General features: G+C 41.8%; 1 protein-coding gene across 3 annotated transcripts; it reads right to left on the bottom strand.

The window, feature by feature from the left end:
• Window positions 1-25: 25 nt before the first annotated feature.
• golga4 (golgin A4) lies at window positions 26-24,471 on the bottom strand. 3 transcript variants are annotated; one of them, XM_080507702.1, is made up of 25 exons: window positions 24,295-24,471; window positions 22,113-22,190; window positions 20,474-20,575; window positions 18,110-18,178; window positions 17,691-18,020; window positions 17,551-17,598; window positions 17,368-17,424; window positions 17,184-17,282; window positions 16,663-16,804; window positions 16,354-16,544; window positions 14,955-15,038; window positions 14,497-14,644; window positions 14,229-14,407; window positions 13,927-14,025; window positions 13,651-13,806; window positions 9,021-12,814; window positions 8,774-8,895; window positions 8,336-8,466; window positions 7,655-7,741; window positions 5,899-5,919; window positions 5,735-5,803; window positions 5,268-5,343; window positions 2,431-2,528; window positions 795-881; window positions 26-706 (listed from the first exon to the last, which is right to left on the bottom strand). In XM_080507702.1, exons 1-25 carry the CDS (start codon window positions 24,370-24,372, stop codon window positions 692-694), a joined length of 6,360 nt encoding a protein of 2,119 aa, XP_080363828.1. In that variant the 5' UTR covers window positions 24,373-24,471; the 3' UTR covers window positions 26-691. The 3 variants fall into 3 exon arrangements, with proteins under 3 accessions (XP_080363828.1, XP_080363829.1, XP_080363830.1); XM_080507703.1 differs by lacking the exon at window positions 7,655-7,741; XM_080507704.1 differs by lacking the exon at window positions 20,474-20,575.
• Between the last annotated feature and the right edge of the window lie 529 nt (window positions 24,472-25,000).

Genomic DNA, 25,000 nt, shown 5'->3' with positions numbered 1-25,000 from the left:
TTAATGATAGAAGTGACAACAGGTGTTGTGTAAATAACATTTAATTTATTAGTCTGGAAATGTATAGCAAGTGATATAGTGCCCTATAATACAGTCTTGATTATTATAATACAGCTTACAGTTTGTGTTTAGGGGTCTCTTGTCAGTGTTTGTGTGAAAATATAAAGTTTAAAAAAAGCTGTTACACAGGTGAGTTCCGGAGGACGATATCTTAACTTGGTGCCGAGCACATATAAAGGGCTGTTTACAGAGGGGGGGAATCGAGCAACAACGCAAAACAAAAACATACAAATCAGCTGACCATCAGCATCCAGACGTAATAAGATTATCATTTATTGCACAAGCCAATCTGTATAAACACATTCTAATAAGGAAAACCATAAAAGGAAAACCGTTTATCTCAATCTAAAACTTATAAATTAACACGCTTAATCTCAAAATAAAAGTATTATGGAAGATTTGTGTTTCTTATTCCCTCATACCCTTAGACGCATTCTCCCACTCACACTCACATTCACACTCACACACACAGGATTCAAATGCCCACACACTGACACACGGAAATACTTATAAACTGACAGAAAATGCAAAGAAAAGGGTTTGATAAAGTCCATGGCAGTCTTCCCCTTCAGCAGCAGGAGCAGCAGCAGCAGCAGATCTTCATACAGAAGCAGCCAAATCAGTCGGACACTCATCGTAACCACGGCTGTAGAGAGACGCGGGGGAAACAAATTCAGATACGGTCGCACATGTGAGTTCAGGAAAGAATCCTTGATGAGTGAACAGGCGCTTACAATTGGTTTAGTGTCTTCTTTGTCCAAAACCTTTTGTGCCTGGTCTGGGGGAAACTTGAGCATGGAGGTAATCACTTTGGCCATTGTCTGGACAAGCAGAGGAAAGATAAATATGTCACTCAAAAGAAAACCGTGAAATTTACCTCGGGCATCACTGTCATCATGCATTTCCTTTCAAGGTATGAGTGACCGACAATTTCAGCTACAATAGCTTTACATGAATACCAGATGTGCTCACTCATCGACCTTTGACACAACATTATCAAATCAGGCTGTTTCTGAGCCAATTAAAGCCCAACTGGACTAAAATATAGATTTAAATGAATAAGAGCGAGCATCATCTGCATAATGAAGTCCAGGCCCATCTGCCAGGGCGCATGCAGTTCCCCATAAACACAGAGGATAATCAGAAACAGAGCTGCTGTGTAGGAAACCGAAACGCTCAACCAACACTAAACAAGGCCAGCATGTCTTTAAATGGTAACTCTGCGTCATGCGAGATCTATGTGCTAGCGGGCAGCCTGGGGGACGTCCCCCACACAGGGGAGGTCTGCCATGATGCCATAAAAGAGAAACTGTTAGCCCAGGACTTGGGGGGGAAAATCCCGCTGAGTTTAGGACCTTGTCAACAACGCTGCTAATTAAGGAGATCACTGTTAATTAGAGCGAACTGGAGTGGACACAACGTGATGTTATATGGCGTCCTAAAATGTCTCGTATTGTGCTGCAGGAGGGAGGTCATGAGCCCGGGTGGCCCGAGAAAAACATTCCATTTCAATTATATTAGATGTTTCGGAAGCCTATGTATCGAGTTCTGATTTCTGAAACAAATTGTGAAACAGTTGATCATCTTTTTAACATTCAGGGACAAGTTTGAGACAACAAGTCAAAGCAACTGTCCTGCCGAACAGGCAACTTTCTCTCTGAATCAAATGTAGCCATTAATGGTCATAGTGAAACCACAACATGGTTCACACTCGCTGCCTTTGAAGTCACGGCCTCGAGAGTAGCTCAGTCTTCTTTATTAAATTTCCTGAAAAATAATGAAATGAAGCTGTAGATAAATATTGTTAAGAGCCAAGGATGACCTGCGACACCTCGCTCTGCTCTGCAGTCATGATATTACACCGAGTGCTTGTTGCACGGACTTCCATCATGAAGGAGGATTCACAAATAAACTGGCGTTACCGTTGAAGGTCCAAAACCTCCCTCCATCAACTTCACTGTACAACATTGACAACTTCTGATAATAATGTGAACAGAACTTGTTTTAAGTTAATGTTTGTGCAAAACAGGTAGTTACAGTTCCTGCTATATGCTGCAGTTTGCCGTGTGTCCATCCTTAAGATTGAAGTTGCCATTTGAGAGGCTGTGCGGGTTTAAATCTACTTGGGATGCAATTACATTCAAGTTTGTTTCATCCTCAAGCAGGGGCGGGGGGGCTTTGAAAGAGGCTTTTCGAAAGTGTGTTGACATTACCCATGTCTGACATATTTTACGACAAAAACAAAAAACCCAATAATAAATCTAATTAAAATGAAAAAAAAAAAAGTTCTGGCACTGAAACAAGTTGACTTAAAAAAAAAAAAAAAAAATCACTTCACGTCTGTTTGGGAATGTGATAAGATGATCATACTTTTGTTTCCCGTCCCATCATGTACTCAAACAGCACCTTCCTCAGGTACTCCATCTCAGTGGCTTCTGCCAGAGACTCAGGAGTTTTGAATCCCAAATCTGAAACAACAAAAAACACAATCAAACACCACATCATATAGACTCTTGAAAAAAACACTTTAAATTAGTTTTGTCACGGTTTCCTTGGACAGACACTCAAATAAAAAAACCAAGAACATCATAAACACTGCTCTGAGACTGAGATCACGTGACGCTTCTCTTAAAGCGACATTCTTGTATGTTTGTGAATGTAGATATTTTTTAAGTAGACTCATGACTGTCACTGTTTGGGTTGGTAACCAAATACAGTCACGTCCAAATGAGGATGATAAGTAGAGGAAAGACTGGCGAGGCTCAGCATGAACACTTTAATGCCGCAAGAGTCTGAGAATGAGTGTTTTATGTCAATGCCCCAAGCTTTAACACCCACAATCTATTTTAGAAGATCCGAATGGGAAAAACTGGGTTTACTGGGAGGTCGGGGCTGGGAACACTTAAGATTCCAGCTTCTCCTCGTCTCTTCATTAAGGAGCAACATCCAATCACTGTGAGTGTTTCTCAAGCCATCATAAGCGACCCTGCATGAGCCAAGAGACACTGAGTGACGAGAGCTGAAGGAAACATGATGAAGAACTGAGCGTAGCTCTTTGATCTCGGGCGTGGAGTAACGGGTCGCCAATAAATCACACAGCCTCTGTCCTCCTGACCCGCCCTGACCCTGCCCTGCCAACAAAGAACACATCTCACCAGCTCTCGCTCTCTCTCTCTCTCTCAGGTCCATGAAAACCAGGCCGAGCTTTGAATTTAGGTAGGGAGCCTGAGTATTAACTGAGTCCACTAACACAGTGGACAGAAGACAAGAAGGACACAGGAGGTTATTAGGGTGAATATTGCGTGTGTGCTGGATAAAGAGGGAGTTTTGGTGCTGCAGGCTCCTGCATAAAAAATGTCAAGTCCTAAATCTGCAAAACCCATTAAATTCAAGGACGGCTTCTTCAGCGCCACCTCTCCTGACAACAGGTTCTCTTTATTACAGCAGCAGGGAAGGTCTAAAAGGGCTCAGTCAATCTCTCGAAATCCTCTCACGGAGAGGCACCGCGTTTCTGCTGTGGCGTCGTCGAGGGTAGAGCAGCGATTTTCAGCCCGTCCCCTAAGATTTATCCAAACTTGAAGCTCAGGGGCAAGACAGGTACCGCTAACCTCGACTCCAACCAGAACCAAACACTAATACAACCAAAGCCCAGCATGTCTAACAACCTGCAGCCTGAAATGTGTTCTGCCCTTAAATGTGTGAGCTTCTCGTTCACGTTGTATGATCTAGTGCGCGTCAATGTGAGAGCAGCAAGAAGTCTAAAAACGTAGAAACAAAAGCTTGGAACATACATCTTCAACTTTTTTTTTTCTTTTTTTACGACGATTAATTACAACAGCTTCTTCAATTTCTTTTAAATGTTTGCTTCTTCACATACTTTGTTGATTCTATTCGTTTTAAATCTGGCATTTTAACAACAGTTTCATATTGCCTTTGTTAGTATTCTCATATAGTTTTAATTAAAGTTTAGAACATTTTAATATCTTTATGGCGTCTATGTTTGGTTCACTTTGTATACAATTGAATGGTTCAATGCATATAAAGTTAATTTCATTGATATGAGTGTTTAAAAAGTGTAGCTAAATCATTCCACCTCTTACAAACTTCACAAGATCTTTTATCTGTGATCTATGAAATGATGAGTAAACCTGCACATTAGGTATCTAACTGATACGCCGCATCACCATAAAATGTGAAAATTGGTATTTTGACAGTTGCTCCATGAGCGCATGGATCACTCTCACGGTATTGCAGGCAGGCAAGCGGTTAATGAAATGGAAACTTGAACCATAACGGTGTAAAATTATGTTTCCCTGCACTGTTGGACGACGCTTGCAAAGCAGGTGTGTGAGCAGATTATGTTTAAAACAGCAGACAGTGACAGTCATGGCTATTGAGCGTGACCAAGTCTGACTCATCGGTTATACGATTTTGCAGCATTTTGGCTGATTAATAATATCAATCCATCTGTCTTCTGTAATGCCTTATCCACTCAGGGCCATGGGACACGGGAATCTATCCCAGCTGACCATCGGCAAAGGCGGTGGTCAGACGACAGGTCGCCAATCCATCAAAAAAAGGCACACACACAAACAAACATCCACTCTCATTCACACCCCCAGGTAATTTAGAGACACCAATTAGCGCCAAGTACATGTTTTTTGGGACCGTGGAGGGAAACTGAGGTACCTAGAAAAAAACCCACTCATACAAAATTCCCACAGCGCGATGGCTGGACTCGAACTGAAATCCTCCGGGCTATGAGGTAAGAGGGAAAGAGTGTTAACCACTAAAAAAAAACCTGTTCTTTCATTGATCGCTGACAACTTTCAAGAACAAAAGAAATCAAGGAAACTGTTCATGCACAGTGCCGACGGGCTTTGACCTAGTTTTGTTTAGAGAGAGAAAAAAAAAAAATCCAATCTGTGACTCAATACTGCAGCTTGATCCATGAGTCTTATTAGCTGTTCCACCCCTGGGCTCCTGGGACAAAAACTTACGACATTTAACATGTTTGAACACGTGTCGTGATCATACGTGTCGTGTTAAAAAAATGTCTGACGTTATTAAGATCCGGTGACCCAGCTCAGACCGACAGCCAGTAAAGCGTATGCACACTTTCCCATGACGCTGTACAGCGTGAACTGTATCCTGCATGTCGTCTTTGCTGTGGAGCAGAGCGAGGCGACTCGCGGTGTCGACGTTACCTTTGTACGTGCTCCCGAGATGAGTTACGACAGTGTTTCGGTGGAAGCATTTAATCTTGTCCTCAAGCGAGTGAACCTGGTGTGGAGAGAAAGAGAGAGACGCACACAAGCAGGCACAGATTGTAATAAACACCTCTCCCAATTCCGGTGGGTTCATTCTATGCATTAGCTTAATTGCATATTGGAATGTCAGCATTATGTTACGCATCCTTGGGGGTTGTTTTGGAGGAATGGCGGTGTGTGTGTGTGAGAAAGCTGTGGGAGGCGTTGTTGTGATTGTTTATGGGGTTAAACCAGATGTAAACAGATGTGTGTTGTAATTAAGCTGATGCAGTAGGAGAGCAGTAGCTCCACTTGCTGGAGGCCACAGAATCCTGGGAATATCTCTGCAGTGGATTTACTGTTTGGTTATGCCCCCCCCCCCCAACCACCCCACTCAAAGAGAACACACAGGGTCTGACACTCACTCTCTCCACAAAGCCCTGCTCCTTCAGCCGGGCCTCGCTCAATAATGTCGTCTTCTCAGCAAGCTGAGCCTTTAGTCGAGAGGGACGGGAGGTCAGTGTCACAAAATAATGACAAACAAGTGGAATACTATGATAGTCTGTGAAAACAACAAAAACAAACAAACCTCCAGTTCTTCTTTGGTCATCTGTATCCAAAAAAAAAGAAGAAAACCCCCCAATTTCATTAATGAACATGGGTTATTATGTATAATGTAACATCCTTCTGATTTTAACATGAAGCTTGACAGTTTGTTTATCATTGACTTGTGTAAAAGGCCATGTGACAAAACATTTACGACCTCACGGCTTCCTATGTTGCAAGGGTCTCCATTGCTCTTGAAATAGTATTAACCGTTTAGAGGACAATCATTGGAATACTACACCAGAGAATGTTATCCAAGATTTTTCAATATTTAAGAGCCAGTAATTCTGACTGGATTTCTGTGAAAGTTTAGTTCCATACAATTAAAAAAACGGCCTCCCTACAAAATAATACAATATTGAGAGGAAAAAAGTTTAATAACAATATTGCACAAACTGTTTTAATAACGTGCACTTTCACGACTATTTGTTATATTTTCAAGTAAAAAGCATTAATCCAGTGAACTAAATGAAAGGAACAGATGTTTTGCCACACCAGCAGCATTTAACTATCTAATTATGTACAATAACTTCATTAATTTACAACCTATAGTCACTTGCCAAATAAAAACATAGTTTAATCAAAATGAAAGTCGAAATTCATGAGCTAATTCAAAGATTTTACAATTTTTTGGAAATATAATCAACATTGTGTTAAGAGCCTCACGCAGAAGTCAGAAAACGCTGAGAAGTGGGATTCACTGGTGGACTTTTCTGGATTTTCTTGCAATACCAACGCAGACTATTATTTGCCTTATCCTATAATATATGTATTCCCTTCAAAACAGGTGAAGTCCACTTCAGTCTGTCCAGCTAGCAGTGGACTTGTGCGTGTGAAAAGCGTTGATCTGCCGTCTCTATGGAGAACCACATTGAGTCACTGTCTGTCTGAAAAATGGTTCATGGGGCCCGTAGTAAGGAAAGTCCTCCCTGAGCATAAAGCCATACAATCCAACCATAAAGTTATTACCTCACCTGGGAAAAATGCAGCAGCGAGAGCAGCATAACTCTTAGTGTTTGTGTGTGATGGTAGAAGAATCGTCGCAGGGGTCTCATGGCACCTCAACACCTGGACTAAAACCTCCCCCAGGAGTGTTTTTTGGCCTACCTGGCCCCGTTTCAGTGCGTACATCTTGCATTGGAGTATTACTGTGGTATAAATCTTAGGCGGAGAATCACCACGCATGATGATAATTGAGAACAGGGATTGTGGCTGCGCTGTCTCACAATCCCTGCTTTCCGAGAAGAACATTCCTGAGTGACTGAAATGAGCTTCACTGCATCCGGCGTGCTTTGGAAATCTGCCACACGACTGGAGCGAGGCACTGATCACAGTCAAGTATGTAAGCAAATTGTCCCTGAGCTCGTAAAACAGAATTCTTCAATTACGACGCAAAACGAAGGAGAAGACGAGCATTAACTGCCAAGTCTGTTAACCTGGACGTGAACTTGCCAACAGGAGTCTGAAAAGGTTTGTGTAGACACAAAGACACATCTGGATGGGGCCCGTCATTCAAATTTAGTAATTGTCCCATTAAACTGCAGCCTTTTCCCCAGAAGGGAAGTGAAAAAGTGGTGATTGCATCCAGTCATTGTTTTTCCATGCACCCAGTGTAAAGTGACTTATGACTTTAACAGAATAATGATGAATGTAATCTAAACTGCAAGTCTCCTAAATATTATTGAATAGAACGTGCAGTTGCAGATGTTTGGTGACCTGGTGAACAGAGAAGTTTGTACCTCAGAAGAGCCGTGGCTTTTGCATTGCAGCACCTCCAGTTCTTTCTGAACTTGCCAAACTCTGTCTCCCATCTCTTCCTCTCGACTCTGGAAGAAGAAAACCTTGATGGCTGAGTCATTTCCTATGCACCATGTCAGCGTCACAACTGAAGTACGTTCTCTTTCAAGCTTCTGATACTTAAAATGCATTAAAATGCTGGATCTCCAGCACACGCCAGAACTTTTTACATATATGGATAATAGGCCTGTAGCTAGAGATCTGGAAAAGTAAACAATGTTATGAATGACTGCAAACGGAAAAGATCCCTCAAAATAAAGGAAAATCCTTTTAGAACATTTCCAATTGATCCTTCTTTCCTCAGCTTGTTGGGTCAAGGACACAACTATTTGAACCGGAGAATGATATTGACAATATTCACACTATTTTACCGAAATGGTACAATTTTTAAACCTCTGGATAAACAGCCGTTTAAACCCTGAAGGTATTTCTTTAACTATTCAAGACTGTGTATGTTTCATGTCATTAATATCTGTGGATGATTAGAATTTGATAGTTGTCTACGAAAAGATACTTAAAAAAAAAAGAAGGAAGATGCTAATATAGTATTGCAGCCCAGTGAACTTGCAAAACATTAGTATAGTTTATATAAGTCACAGAAACTTTATTATATTTTTTTTTACCTGTATAACTTCCTCATATTTCTTAACAGTCCGATGCAAATCATCGTCCTTCTGGGAAATCAAGCTCTTCAGCTGAGCGACTTCTTCGTGATGGTTGCTGAGGAGCTCTTCTTCAACCATCTGAGCCTTTGCTGTGATAAGAGAAGCAGCAGTTGACTGATTAAAAAAAGCTGTGATGTAACGTGATGTTAACATAGATGAGGCAAGAAAAGACAACAATTCTGATGCAAAAGTCCCTTATTCGGATTTAGTCAGGGCTCGGTTAACGCACTGTTCCACAAGAACTACAATCTTCACTTTTATCTTCCATTTGAAAGTCACTATCTCAGCTACTGAAACTCTTGTGTCACGGACTGAAAGGATTTAACTTGAAATGATTCTTTTTCATTACTTCTGGATTTGATTTTATGGACAGACGATGTCTTAGTTTGAGCTCACCAATGGTCTCCTTCACCGTTGTTTCAAGTTCCCTCTCTTTCAAGGCCATCTGTGTGTTGAACTCCCTCAGCAATTGCTTCATGGCAGAGTTGTGCTTCATTTCCAAATCTTCTAGCTCCAGTCTTTTGAAGGAGGGAAACTTACATTAGTACGTGCTACATTTGGTAAAATCATCTGATCGACACATTAAAATGAAAATGTTTATTCTGAATTAGTTCAACATCGCCATTATGCATCATGCTCTTACTTCAGCTTCTTCTCGTTCTCCTCCACCAGCTCCTTCTTGGTGAACTCCAGGTCATGTTCATGCTCTTTCCTCAGTGATCGCACGTCTTTCTGGAGCCTGATGAAGTCCTTGTGGATTTTCTCTTTCTCGCCCTTCATCCGTCTCAGTTTGTTCTTGAGAGACTCGAGACAATCGCCGTCATCTTCGTTGGGGGAATGGTTTTCCATCAGACTACTGGTTTGCTGCACACTGCTGCACTCCACCTTCTCTTCAGGCTCTGATGGATTCTGGACCTGCTTGAGGGTCTGCTGATGTTGATCGAGCTGGGCATCCTTTTCACTTATTTCTTCTTTAAGGCGATTTATTTCTGCATTAAGGTTTTCAATCTGCTTTTCTGCCTCTCTTAGCTTCGCTTCAATTTCACGCAGTGCAGATTGGGTTTCTCTCAGATCCCCCTGTTGCGCTGCATCTCCCTGAAGAGAGATCAATTTGTCTTCATACATGATTTTCAGTTCCTCTAAAGCCTTTTCTCTCTCAAGCCTGTCATTACTCAGGATCTGTTCGCGTTGCATCTCCTGCTCTTCCTTAAGTCTGACAAGATCTCCCTCAAGTGATTTTGTTTTCTCTTCCAGTGTTTCTACGTGCAGTTTGCCAGAACTTTCATTGCTCTTCATTTCCTCCAGGCTTGTCTGAAGCGTCTTTATTGTCTGCTCTTTTTCTTCGAGCTGCGACGTGAACTGTTTTTTAATCTGACTGATTTTCTGCTCGGCTTTCTTCTTCAGCTCTGAAACTTTACGAGCGCTCTCTGCAGAAAGTCGCCCCTCAGTTTCCCTCAGACTCTCCTCCTTCTTCCTGATAATCTCACCTTTCATTTTTTCAAATTCCTCCATTTGACTTTCCAGCTCTTTTTTACACTTTTGGTTGTCCTCCTCGAGGGAGTGCAGCTTTTCGACCATTTCTTGTTCCACATTGCCGTTCTGAGTGCACTGCATCTGGGTCTGCTGCAGCTGCTCGAGCAAATCTCTCTTTTCACCTTCCCTGATGCTGTGCTGCTGTTTGAGGTCGGCCGTGAGCTGCTCGCACTCTTTTGTCTTTAAGGCTAGTTGCTCCTGAAGCTCACCGAGTCGACTGATGCAGCTCTCGAGCTCCGAGGTGAGTCCGCTGACCTTCTGCTCCTTCTCACTCAGCACCTGGTCCATCTCAGACTTGCTGATGGACTGATTGTCAATACTTGTGCTTAGCCTTTGCAAAGCTTCATTCTTTTCCGATATGTCCTTTTCCAGCTCTCCCAGTCTGGTCTGCAGAGACATGACAGTGTCGTCACTCTGCTTGGACTTCATCTCCGCCTGGTTCTCCTGCTCGGACAGACTGTTCCTGAGTGCCTCCACCTGCTCTGAAGCAGACCTTCTCTCCTGCTCTAAACTCTCGATGGTTTGCTTCATTCGAGCGGCAGCCTGTTGTCTCTCCTCTTCATACTGCTGGTTCAGATGATTTATGGCTTCTTCCTTCTCTTTTATGCTACTTGCCAGCTGATTTTTCAAGTCACCGATGATGCTTTCTAAGTTAGCGATATGCAGTTCATTTGCTTTCAGAGTTTCCGACATGACTCGGTTTGCTTCAATCAGTGCCTCTGTTTTCTGAACCTGCTCACTAATGGACTGAGAATGATTCTCCTTCTCATGTGTTAAGGCTTGGATATGCTCCATATGAGCGTTTACCTGAGCAGTCATCTGTTCTAACGAAATGCATAGTTTTTTGTTCTCCTCCACCTGCTGGCAGAGATTCTCCTCTAAAGTGCAAATTTTGTCCACTTTAGTACGGACAATGTCTTTGAGATGCCCTACATTTTTGTGACTACAGAGCAGTCTGTTGTTCAGCTCCTTTATCCGACATTCAACTCCCTCTTGGAGTTCATTGGATCCACACTCCAATTTAAAGTGAATCTCCCGACAGTAATTATCAATTTGGTTGCTGATCATAACTAATTGCTGCTGGAATTCTGCCTCCTTGGCTTGTAGCTGAATGGAAGTTTCCTTAAATTTGCTCTCCAAATCCTCACTTTCCTTAAATCTTGAGCCTTCCAGTGCTTTGATCTGTTTTTCCGTTTCATTCAGCTTCTCCGACAAGGTCTTTAGCTTCTCTCTGCTCTCTTCCTCTGTTGTACTCAGCTTGTCTTGCAGGGCATTTCTCTCATTCAGCGCCTGGTTAAGGTTCCTCTCCACTGATTCCATTTGCTCTTTCAGCAACGCTTCACCCTGAGACAAGCTTTCAAGCTTAACCGCTGCTTCATTAAGTTCCTCTTGCAGCTTCTGCACAGTGGTCTCTCTCATCACCAGGCCCTCTTTCAAATTCTTCACTTCACATGATATCTCCTCGTTCTCCTCTCTGCTGCGACTGAGCTGTAGGGATACTTCCTCCAGTTCCTGACGCTTTTCCTGCACGATGAGTGCATGTTTCTCCATTAGTTCTTCCTCTTGCTGTTGCAACTTCTCCTGCCACTGAGACCCCAGCTTCTCAATGTCACGCTCGTGGGTGGCATGCAATTTCTCCAGTTCCCCCTTATGGTTGGCCTGCAGCTCCGACACTGCGCTGCTGAGGCCGTGGGAACTTTTTTGGTCCATTTTAACAATTTTGTCTTGCACCTGTTGCTCTTTCTGCTGAAGCTCAGTCTCCTTCTTCGCAAGCTCCGTCTTCATCTTTTCTTCATTTTGCTGAAGTTTCTTCTTGAAGTTCTCTTGCATTTCTTTGGCTTTCTGCTTGAATTTTTCCATTTTTGTTTCCTGTGATTTCATCTTAGCTTCCATGTCGGTTTTGACATTTTTCAACTTTTTCTCATGAGCAGCCTTTTCGTCATCCAGTTGTTTTTTCAAACGAGTTTCTTCCCCCAGCTTAGTGTTCAGCTCGGCAGCAAGTCTTTTCTCTTTCTCCATGAACTCGCTTTTGGTATCCTGCAGTTGGTGCTCTTTTTCTTCAAGCGCCTTTTCTTTTTGTTGACAGTCGGTTTTTGCTACTTCCAACTGCTGCTCTAAATCAGTCAATTCTCTCTTACACCGATTAAGATCCTCTGTGAGCTTACTCAACTGTCCATTAGATTCCTCTAGGCTACTATTTTCTTGCTGGGTTTGTGAAAAACTTTTCTGAAGCTCCTCCATTTCCTTGATCTTGACTTCTAGATCTCGTGCTGCCGATTGTGACTCCTCTTGTAGTGTCTTTTCTTTGAGAACGAGTTGACTGATCTCTTTTTCCTTTTCCCTCAAAACTATTTTCATTGCGTTAAGTTCCTCCTTCAGAGTCTTCTCAATACCTCCGAGTGACTGCTTATGCTCTTTTTTGATGTTTTCAAGTTGCACATTCTGCTTTGACATCTGATCTTGAAACCTCTTCTCGTGTTCCTGCTGAGCAAATCTATGAGCATCCTCAGCTGCAACCAGCTTCACTTCAAGGAGCTGTTTACTCTTCAACACTTCGGCAAGCTCAGCAGAAACTGCTTCAAACTCGGCCTGCTTTGCGTCCAGTTTCTCGAAAGTTTTGTTGTTCATATCTTCAACATGTGCCTGAAACCGCAGCTCTTTATCTTTCTGAAGTGTCTCGATTTCAGCCTTGTGTTTTTCCTTGAGCTCCTCAAGACTGTTATTCTGCTGCTGGCTGAGGGTTTCCTTGTGCTTTTCCAGCTGCTCCTCGTGCTTTTTCTCTAATGTAGAGATTTGCTCATTGTGTTTTTTCCTCAGCTCTTCTAGCTGACCTGAAAGTTCATGGGACACACTTGATTCATCTTGTGAGATCTTGTCCACCAAGCTCTCCAGTTCCAATATCCTCTGCAATCATACACAAATAGATGATTAAAAAACTATTTAATGATTAACGAATGATCTTAAACAGTGAGGCAGCAAAATAAATGCCAATTCTACTGTGTTGACAGAATAATTCATTGAGATAATGCTATTGTCACATGCTTTTTTCCCCCCACAAAGCTCATTTTTGCCCCAATTTCAATTTCGCTAAAAATATTTTTCATATTAAAGGTATACAGGAGGATTTTCAGGAATTTTAGGAAAGAACCGCCCTCTCCACCGTTTGAAAAAAATGCGCATGCGCAACGCTCTACCTGCTCCCGGGACGGAACGCCTACTAAAACGCGTGCGAGAGACATGCACGAGCCCAGTTCTCCTCGTGCACGCTCTGTTTACAAGTCACAAGTCGGCATCGCTCACATAAGCTCACTTTACAAGAAGATTTGCACCAGAGGGGGTGAAACTGTGTAAAAATGTCCGAGAATAATGCGTCGGGTCGGCCACCGGCATGATGAGGACCGTGTGGAGTGAGCTGCGCGCAGGGACGAGCACGTTCGACGGGCTTACGTCATATATCACCAGAATGATTGACAATTGGGAGGACCAGTTATTTTGATGATCCACCCGGAAGAAGAAAATCCTCTACTATACCTTTAAGCAATTAAAATTCAAATCAGAAATTGAACTTTAGACTTTTAATGTTTCTTCAATTCCCTCCGTGTGTGCTTGCAGATTGCTGTAGAGTCTTATTGCTCAACAAAAGACAGGATTAAATGCATGAATTTCATAAGGTTTTCATTTCGGTAATAAAAATATGTTTTGAATCTTTTTAATTACTTCGTCGGACATGACTAACTCACAGTTCGTGTCGTTTCCAGCTCCAGTTGCATCTCTTTAACCTTATTATCAGCTTCAGTTATAACAGCCGTCTTCTGTAAATCTGCATCCTCCAGAGCCAGTGAGGCCTGTTGTTCTCGCTCCTTGGCGAACTGTGCAAACTCTTCTTTGCACTGCTCCTAAAAAAATTGAGCAAAATAAATATGTATAAAAATAAAACAATTAAAATGAGCCTGTTTCATAACGGATTCAATTGATTACGGTCTATAATTGCATTAAAGGAAATCTTTGGCACCTACCACAGCTTTGTTGATTCTTTCATTCATCTCTTCGTCTTTAGCAGACAGCGCTTCGCTGTGGAGTTGCTCCATATGAGCCACTTTTTCCTCTGATGATTTCTAGAAATATAAAATGTGCGTTACTTCAGATGTAATAACCCTTAATATTACACCAATATTGGCCCTTTACATCTGTTGAGTGCCAAGAACACGTCCCTTTTTGGAAATGCAACTAAAGAAATTAATTCAAAGTGTAAATTAAGTTCAATCAAAGCACTAAAGACCCAAAGTGTGTAAATTGTCATAAGAAGTGAGTTCCTGACCTTCATGATGGTGACAACCTCCTGCTTAACTCTTGTTAGTTCCTGCTGCAGAGCCTTCCTCTCCTCCTCACTGGCCATCTCCACCTGTTTTACTTGTTCCTCCAGCTGAACTTGGAGTTGTTTCCGGGACTCGTCTGCCTTCTGAGCAACACTCAGTGCACGTTCCAGTTCCTCAAAAGCTTTGACACCAAAAAACAACATTTAATCCAACAACTTATCCAGAGAACTTATTTTTAGTTGGATGATTTCTGAAATGGCCTGGACTCACCAGATTTTTCTGCCTTTTCTTTCTGTTCCTGTAATTCTTCTTTCTGTGCAGTGGCTTGCTGCACCCTTGAGCGCAACTGTGCAATCTCCTCTTCTTTCATTTCTAGAGTCTCGTGCATCTGCCGCTTGGTCTCAGCAATCACCATCCCCTAAACAAAATAAAAGGCCATAAGATGAAATCAGAATTTTAGTGCAGACACTAAATCAAACAGAAGCAGAAGTCGCCTCTGTGTATTATAGACCCCCAAATTGGAGCCTTGTGCCAATAACGTTTTTGTGACTTTCAGTACTTTTCACATTCCTCACAGACATCTTGTGAGCTGCCGACATCCCACAGAGCTGAGGTCAAAGTTTAAAGGAAACCAATATGACTCTTCGAGGTGTCTGACCTTTTCAGCAAAAACAACTGCAAGTCCTTCAATAAAGATGTGACTACCTTCTGGAAAGCTCCTCACCCACCTTGTCCTGCTCCAGCTGTTCGATGAGGTTCTTGGCATCACGCAGCTGAGTGATCAGCTTGGTCTTTTCTGTTGTGTGGAGTTCCTTAAAGACAATATATTGAAGGACATTTGAGGTGAAAATTGCATGCATAGCACTTCTGACTGTCAGACTCGTATCCTGTATATGCCTGTCAGATGGCTTAAAAATGAGATGCTTCCCGCACCACCCAAGACGCCTCACCCACAAGCCAAATAGCCAGAGTGTACACAAGTGTAGCTAAACCAACAAATCGGCCTAAATTACAGCCCAGTCTCCAGAAGTGGCATGTCGCAGTCATGTCGCAGTGGCACCGCACTTTAACCAACAGTTACTAAACAGGAAACGACGGTCTATATTATTCAGTAGTCTGATTAACATGTGCAGCATCTTTATTTTCCAAAAAGGTACAAATGTATTTTGCCGGTGAGTAGAATTGTTGTCAAACAAGCAAACATTACATTGAAAGCCTTTGCACTAAAGGTGGAGAATCATATACCGATGGGTCTGAGACTGTGGATTAACAGCTCAGCAGTTCCAGGATGCCATCACGCTGCTGCAGATAGGGCAAATGCTTGTTAACTCTTACTATTAGACCAACAATATTTGATTAAAGTTATGTAATCAAGCTTTTATATAATTGGAATGAAGCTCTGGAGGCAACTGTAAAGACACTATCCCTCTATGATTACGAGAAGTGCCCATACTCGTGTGGTACTGGTGCCAGGACTAAAAGGGTTAACACTGACTTTTCATGACAAAGTAAAACAAAGTTGACATTAATAAAATTAAAAACTACGGAAATAATGAACGGAAGCAAGTCAACCTACATCCAGTCAGACACCAATTGTCTATTATGACAGTATCTTTAAAAAAGCAATTACTTGTTATCTTACGCTGGGAAACATTGGGGAGGCTAAGTACAAGCCACACAAGCCTATCATACCAACATAAGCTAAATGTTTTGAAATCCATGAAAACAATGGTTCAACCATGTCACCCTGACATAACATGAACCCTTGCATTGGAGTTTGGCCAGAGTATTTGAATGTTTGGACTTTGAGAACCACAGCAATCTGCTGTGTCACAGAGATAATGGAGTCACATCGTCAGTGAACCATAAAGAGTCTCAGACATTTTGAAGCACATTAATTAGCCTAAACACACTGCCTCTTCATGTGCCAGGCCCCATTTTAATCTAACTTGTCCATAATGACAGTGTGCTGCCACAAAATGTTTGGTCTCATGGAAATCACTCCCAAAAAATATCTGGGTACTTTTCATGTATAAACACACGTTACATAAAATTCCTCAAATGAGTTTGAATGAACAAATCCCTCTGCATGGTGTACCACGGTGCAGTTAAATACAGGTTATCCACCTTCATCTTCTCCAGTTCCTGAAGTCTCTCCTGCAGCTGCTGCTGCAGAGTTTCGTTCTCACTGCTCAGCTGGGTGCTCCTCTCCTTGTGGGTATGCATCACCTCTTTGCACTTCTGCAGCAGGTTTTCCTGCCTCTTCACTCTCTTCTGCAGAGCGTCCATCAGCTTTGTAGGATCACTGTTGCCCTCTCCTGTCCAGAAAGCGCAAATTAGAAAATTGACAGAATCGGTATGAAACTCGCTCACAGCATGCATCACACATGAACAGATAAACCTATTTTGAGGATTTATATGAAAATGGAAGCTTACCCTCAGACTCAGGTCCCTGCTCTTTAGATGGACTCTGTGTGGCAGAATTAGCATTTTCAGCTGCCTCAGACTGCAGGACCTCCTCTTTAGCAGACAGGGAACCGTCAGTGGCCCCTTTGGTTCGCTTCTTCAACAGAGCCACCTTAAAATAAAAGACATGTTTAAAGAAACACTTCTTTTTAAATGATAAGACTTGTTTCACGAGTGTCCAGGTGTTTAAATTTCAATGTACTTTTAAGTATTTCCAACATCTCGAATGCTATCAATTGTAATTGAATATTTTATTGGAATACTTCATGGTGTGGGACTGGACTTTGGACCACACTGTATAGTGTTTGATATCTCAGGTATTAAGATCATATTTCTTATTTGAATCACAATCAGTAAAACAGGATGCACCATGCAAATTAACACACATCAACAGAGTATCGCTTTCTATAAGTGCAATCCAGTGACTAGAATTTGTGCAAATGTTTCATTACATTCAAAACATTACATTTAAAAATGCCAGCTTTACTCACCTGTGTTTGGAGAACAGAAATCATCTGATCTTTTTCTTCGAGCACAGCATCAAACTCTTCTTGTAGATGTTTCTTCGCCTGCTGGTCCATTTGAAGCTCCTGCAGATGATTCAGTACATTTACTCACAAGTACAGCCTTGATAGAACTGCACACTTTTTTATAGAAAAATAATTAGAACCACACCTCCCGTAGCTCTCCTATCCTGCGGAGTGCTTTATCTTGACTCTGACTGAGGATAGCCTGAGGGAAACAAAAAACCACCCTCAGATCAGTTAACAAAAACATTTGCATTTGTGTTGTCTGAATGGGAAAAATAACTAAAGGAAAAAAAAAAAAAAATAAACGACATACAAGAAGAGAAATTACCTGTGATTTCTCTTTATCACGTTGCACTGTTCGGTATGCAGTAACAAGCTGCATGACAATGAAATCCATGTCAATGAAATGTGGTGGTTGTAAACATTCCAAGATAAACTTTCGTGCATAATTCTTAGTGAGATTCTCACCTCGGAGTACTTCCCTCTGTACTTTCCCAGACTCCTTTCTACTCTGAGGAGCCGGTGCAACAACTGCTCTTTTGAAAGGGACTCTGCAGTTCCCGGTGGCTCCTCGGCCTCACTCTCAATATCGGACGGCGGATCATAAGTGGGGACACCCGAGGGCTCGTTTTCTCCCAGAGGTGTCAGGGAGTCACGCGATGAGCTTCGGACCAGACTTTCTTTCGAAGGCGAGCGAAACAGATTCTCTGCCCGACTCGCGCCACCGCGAATCAACGACTCCATGGAGGGAACTCTAAGCTGCAGTTTTTGAGCAAATGACTGTGGCTCCTCTCTTTGCTGTGAGCATGAAGAAAAGCAGAGAAAGTGAACGTTTGATCATAAAAGCAGCCATGAACTCAATGAGAACATTATGTAACTGGACGTACATTCGGAGACGCACTTCCATCCCCATTGATGCTACCTCTGGGAGACCTTGCAGGTCCTTTAGAAGAACTCTGCAGAAAAAAATAAGAATGTAAAAGATAGAAAAGCTGTGCCAGTGGGCTTCTCCTGGGCCAGTTAGTCATCCACACCCAGCGTGGCTCTCCCTGATTACTCTGGAGGGAGCAATATTAGTATTGCTGGGAGCAATGCAGGGGCAATGGGTACCCTCATGCAACTTGGAAAAACAGAGGGGTTAAATACACAAAAGAAGGCATCTCTAGTACAATAAACAAAAAAGGGGTTAAGACAATACGCTACAGAACAGCCATGAGGTCAGAACAAACAGATAGTTAAAGTCCAGCAGGAGAGCTGATATTTGAATTAAAGAGGCTTGCGCGTGCTGTGTGGCTGAATTGAAGGAGCACAAAAGGCATACTCGGTATAAAGACGACACATTTGGCAGCTGAGTTGGTTTAGTTGACTTGTTAGAAGCAGCATCAGAGTGAGCACATCTTCTCCTCCCTCGTCCAGCTCAGTCTCTCCTTCATCAAGATTACGGTGCAAAATATTCAACAATTACTTTGTTTCCTACATGAAGCAGTCAGTCCTGTATCCACATTCCAGGACACACGGAATTTCAAGGCTCCATGGAAAATATCCACCTTTACAAGACATTGTAGAAGTGCAAGTGAAAGGCTTATGCTTGATTTACAGTGCACACCCGTATTATGAAGCTAAGCAGCCAAAGTAGAAAGCCACGTACTTGTGAAGCTAGTAAAAGAAACGGTGGTCGGTAAACAGATATACTGTTGCTTGAAATCTTATGCTTGATGATCTCATACACACGCACACACACTTGTACTGGTCTAAGCATTTTTTATTTTTTATTATTACCGACTTTCACTACTTGACCCAGCATGCTTTCACACTCCAGTGCTCGGCACTTCTGCCTCGCTATTTTTGCTCACGTTAAAAACTGGACAATGACTCATGAATAACTACTGCAGGAGAGTACACCAACAGTAAATCCAGGCTATTTTTGGACTGCAAGCTCAAACACTACACATCAAAAGTATCAGAGGAGAGGGACAGGAAAAAAAAAAAAAAAAAAGAAAGAATCCAATCCTGCCTCCTGCTGACCAATGATTGAACAAAATACCAGCAGTAACATCCCGATAGAGTCATTATGTAATATTTTTGGTTGACAGACAGGCGTCGATACCAAAACTAATCGTAGCGTTCAAAAATAAAGCTACAAATGCAATGGAAGTGTTTTATCCAAAAATCAATATGATGTTAGGATGTGATGTTGAAACATGAAAATGATATGCTAATGACTCGTTTTGTATATCGCACATTAAATGTGTCCAGATTCCAGAGCAAAATGTAACTTATGTCCATATACCCTTAATCCATATACTCTTTGCTTGATGGGAAGCATCCTTGTATTTCCTTTTCAAAACAATACTGTTGAGGTGTGGGACAGACAAATGACTGACTTATGATCAATCTGCTTTCGTCAGCACATTTTATTTTAATGTCAAAAAACTGCCACACGAGCATAAGAATATTAATAACAAAGCGCTTTCAGTCACTGTATTGTACATGTATGCATGTACATCTGAAATCATAGATATAAATCCTGATCAAATACAAAAAAAACCTGCTGTGTACTTCAAACAAACAATCAAGCAAGCCACTAAACAAATATCAAATATCACTTAGACAGACTGAACATTTTCTGGCATCATACCGCATCTACAAGAAACATGTTTTTGTACAAATGATAAAGATTGTTTGAATTAAACTTGTTTTAAAGTTTTATTGCTCCTTCCACATATAAACAATGTCTAAGTTCCAACAGGGCATCCAAAAATGTCCTCTGTTTGTTTACTTGGAGGAGTTGAAGCATTTTAGCTACTCAAGAAGCCGACCCGTCAGACGAAACATCAACTTTCCAAGTAAACAGAGTTTTAGGAGAAGGGATAGAGACCATCAGGCAACATAACAGGGAGTTGAAGGGTCTTAGAGGCAAGCAGCTATCGGTAGATAAACACAAAGGGGTATTCAATAATACGACAGATTGGAGTAACTGAAAGAAAGGGCAATACACCAACAAAGGGCAATAAGCACAGAATTTTCTATTCAAGGATGTAAACCACAACTCCCATTGGATGCAGGGTTAGCCTACATATGAGATGCCTTCTTACTTCTAAATTCAAAGAAAACAGGAGACAAAGAGCAGGGAACAAGCTGTCCCTACATGGGTAACAATCCTCTACCGAGTCCCAAAGGCGCAGTAGACGGGAGGAGGAGGAGGAGAAGAAAAAGGAGGAGGAAGAGGCAGGAAGTGAGGACACACTCACCACACTGGCTACCTGGGTCGTTTTGGGTCGTTTTGAATGGTCCAGAGCAAAGATAGTATATTCAGAGAGAAAAGCGGGCTCTGCTATCATCCCGGCCAGCATCTGACCCCGTCAGTGCAGTAACGGGACAAAAGGTGGGGAAAGGAGAGGAACACAGAGAGCAATGAGAAAAAACAACACCATGAGTGTGAAACAGCGCCGAAGGGAGTGTCGAGCCAGCCGGTCCAGAGGAGGCTGGCCGAGAGGGGAAGAGGCTGAGATGGATGGAGAGAAACAGAGAGAGCTGTGAGTGAGACAGAGGGTCAGACACTATGAATTGGAAAAAATAAGAAAAGTGAAACATCAATGTCGTGAATAACAGTTTGACATCCCTGTGAAAACATCTTTTGATTTTATTGGGGGGGGGGGGGGGGGGGGATGGGGGGGGGGGGGGGGCGGTGTTGTAATCTGCCTCAATTTCTCCAACAGTACAGAGATGTCAAAGTGTTAAAGATTTGTGAGGTGGGAAAAAAAGATGCTGCAATGTCACAAAAGGCGTCTACACTGAGGGCACACCAGCCCGCACGACGGCAACAAATCAGGGTTTCCGGGATACAAGGGAGAAAGTATACTACACAATTTTTTGTGAAAGCTTTGCTATCTCTATTCCAGTTTGGGGTCTGAAGTGATCGAATGTACAAAACTTATCAGGACTGAGTGATAAAAACTTGACATTTCTGTCTGAGCTCTGAGACAGATGCAATAACCAGATGCTGTATTGCACAGACATGTTCAGCCCCACAGTGTCTCCCCATCTCTTTCTAATGAGTCAAAGAAGTATTAAGATGGATTCCATGATTCCTACCAGGGTAAAACACAGTAAGTAGTCACTGGAGAGAGAAAAACATTGACAGGAGGATGCATCAATTATTCATACACAAGCTGAAATATGGGTGACGCTCAACCATTAAAACGCCCCTCCAAAAGCCTATAAATGAGAAGCTGTCTTGGGTGAGCATCCTAATATAGTCATATAATATAAATCTAAAAGTAGTTATATAAATAAGGTAACAAGAAACCTTTAATGCACTCATTGCTAATATAGATCAAAATAAAAGGATTTCATACACCAACGTGAATTTTTTTTAATTTTTTTTTTTAAATGCAGCTCCTAAAATGTAAACATCAAAATGCAATGCTGTGACACGTGCAGTACAATTTCACAATAGTTTCAAATACCAATATGTAATGATATCAAAGTGCTGATCATTCTCCAGAATTAATGACCACATTGGTTGCCTGGCCCATGTGTGCTCATGAAATTATAATGTCACCATGAGGTTACTGTAGCTACATTTCAACTTGCTTAGGAGTCCAGGGAACAATAGGCACATGTTGTTTTATCAAACATAATCTGAGAATAAAGGACAGCTTTCTTATTTGGTTACTTACTCACTTTCACTGGGAACATCAAATGAAGGCACTGGCATGTTACTGAGGGAGCATTAAGCGCAACAAGACATGGCAGATTTGTAAAACAATACTTTGGCCTGCAAACAAGCACATTAGCTGGGGGAGAAACACATTAGGCTGCAGCTCAAGCAGAAGGTAAACAAGGACCGCTTATATGTACACATAACAAGGGCTGAACCACGCTCACCTCTCTGTCACTGGGAGAGGGAGAGCCGTCATGATGAAATGAAGGCGTTTGGCTGCCTCGTCGCTCTCCGCTGCCCATCTGTTAAAATATAGAAATTCACGATTATAGGGTTGCTACTATAGCGGCAGTTGTATATGGGTCAAAAACACAAACTAAAACAGCAATATTACAATCACAAGTTATTCGTGGTTTAGCTAACAGATAACTTTCCCACAGTAGGGCTAAAGACTTTTTCTATTTGCAAATACCTTTTTCCTCCTTTTAAGGGGTTTTTACCAGCTTTTTCGATGCCTGTTTTATGCATATGTTTTTATTTCCTTAGCCTCACTTGTAGCACTTGAGATGTTTTCAAAAATGTAAAGTGCTTCACGAATAAAATGTACTTATGAGGCTTAATCTGTTACATGCACATGGTTAACATACGGATTCTGTGGGAATCTGGGGTCAAGAGTAAGGAGCCACAAAAACATATAGTCCAGTTAAACGGAATCAGGTTGGTGTGAGATGTGGAAACATGCAAGAGTGCTTTTAAAAATAGATGTGTTAATAGCTTATTTTTATCCCCTAATGCAAATTGCAAAGTGGATCAGCTGGAAAGAAATCAGTATTCAGTGTGACCTACCTCTATCTTTAAAGGAGGTTTTTTTTTTTTTTCTTTTGTCCCATAAAAGGTTTTTGAAGGAACTTCCACAAAGGTTGTTTTAAAACATATTTAAGAACCAACCATGGCTAATCTATTCCGTAGACAGATACAGTCTGGTTCAGATTTAACAACGACTGTCATTTTTTCCTTAATTCAGAGGTCTTCCGGAGTCACAGTGTGACTTCCAGGATCCTCTTTTCTGTTTTCTTAAATTCTGGCTGTATGTTTGGGGTTATTTTCCAGTGGATTTTCATGTAGAATAAATAGGAGGCCAATCAGACACCTTCCTGTTATTACATGATGGAAAGTAACATTGTCTTCCACCTACCAAAATCATGCAACACATGCATATATTTAAATGCCTACATTTATTCATTTTGTACAGTCAAGCTTCTGCATACTAGTTTCCTTCGACTCACAGTCACACAAACTGAATTGACATAATCTCTTGGTGCCACTCCTCAGCAAACGTAACTTGCTAATGGAATTCAACTTGGCCTCCAAACCAGTTAACGTGTCACACATCCAGCACGACAGGTGCACACACCTTTAACTGAGGATTCTCAGGCGAGCTCACGTACATTCCACATTTTTAAGGTAAAACAGAGCAAACCGTAAACATATATGATTATTGACTCAACGGCATCTTGTAAGAGAAATATAATCAATTTTTTTTTTAAAGCAAACACAAGAAAATAACTTATGCATGAAGGACAATAGAATATACAAATTAAAGACAAAGGTCATAAACTAATGCATGATTTTGAAAGATGACCAGTGGAAAAGAAGCATAAACTGAACTGAAGAAGCAGAAATATGATCACAGAATAGTGTAAGTCTCTACAAAAGCACAACAAACAACTAAAACACATTTATGTTTCCTGGGGAACTATTTGCAGATGAGGATAATGTTTTCGCTATTCTCAGGTGGTTTTGAAGCATTTCTCTTTAGAGGGCAGCTCATTTAAATATGACAGAAAATCAAGAAATTCATCATGCAAAATCCTGAGTAAGTCATCTATGTGCCTTTAAGGTTTGATTTTTCAAGCTGTCATTCCACAATAGAATTAGACACCAGTTGTAGTTTTCCAATGACGGATTATAGCTACCCACTTAGGATTAATGACAGCAAAATACACACACACACACACACACACACACACACACACACACACACACACACACACACACACACACACACACACACACACACACACACACACACACACACACACACAGGGTTGTAGTTTCAATCACTGCTAGGAATAAGGTTTACGACTTTTCCTGAACGCACCACAGGGACAACTTAGGAAGCTAAACTCAGGAGCTAACGTCTATGGCAGCGAAACAACAGGCATGCAAACTTGAAGAAAACTTTTACAGCATATTTAACGAAGCAAAAAAGATTAGTGACACGAGAGTATTTTAAAAGGTGAATAATACATGTCCAGGAGTATCGACGACTCCGTCGAGCAGCAGCTCGCCAGTGTAAACAGACGTCAGCTTAGCTTGTTAGCTCCGAGCTCCACAACAACCAACCTGGGCCTGCTGTGGTGACTGCGCATTCCGCTGCGGGGACTGCTCCTCGTTTATCTTCTGCTTCAGTTTTTTAAACATCTTGTCAGGTCAACGTGGCCTTCAGCTGGCGACCAGTTGTCCACGAGCGCACAGAGATGTATTTTGTTGCTGTTCAGCCTGACATCGAGACCTGAGGATCAGACTTCCTTGTTCGCGTCTGACTTCCAGCAGGTGGCAGGCTTCACTGCGCATGTGCGGCCAACGTGGAGGAAATCTGAGACGTCAGAGTTAAAGAGCCAGTCTAAAAAAAAAAAATCTGCCACAGCGCCATGCCTGGAGGGAAGGACACACTACAGGGAATTCTCTGCTGTTAAGAGCTACATACGTTTTCACTGAGGAAGAGGTTGTGATACGAATTGAATCTACTCTAGGCCTCCTGAGTTGTACAGTCGCGTTTTATTTCATTCAAAGCAACATCATCAAGACAATAAAAGGTAAGATAAGATGAGATGGAATGAGACAAGGCACAGCACGGCAAGGCACAGCACAAGACAGGATAAGATGAGATGAGATGAGATGAGATGAGATGAGATGAGATGAGATGAGATGAGATGAGATGAGATGAGATGAGATGAGATGAGATGAGATGAGATAAGATAAGATAAGATAAGATAAGATAAGATAAGATGCGATAAGATAAGGTAAGTTTTTATTCATCCCAAATGGG

This window comes from Blennius ocellaris (assembly GCF_963422515.1).
Source record: "Blennius ocellaris genome assembly, chromosome: 13".
Lineage (NCBI taxonomy): Eukaryota > Metazoa > Chordata > Actinopteri > Blenniiformes > Blenniidae > Blennius > Blennius ocellaris.
The sequence above is the reverse complement of the archived record's forward strand: the minus strand, read 5'-3'. Positions and strand labels throughout refer to the sequence as shown.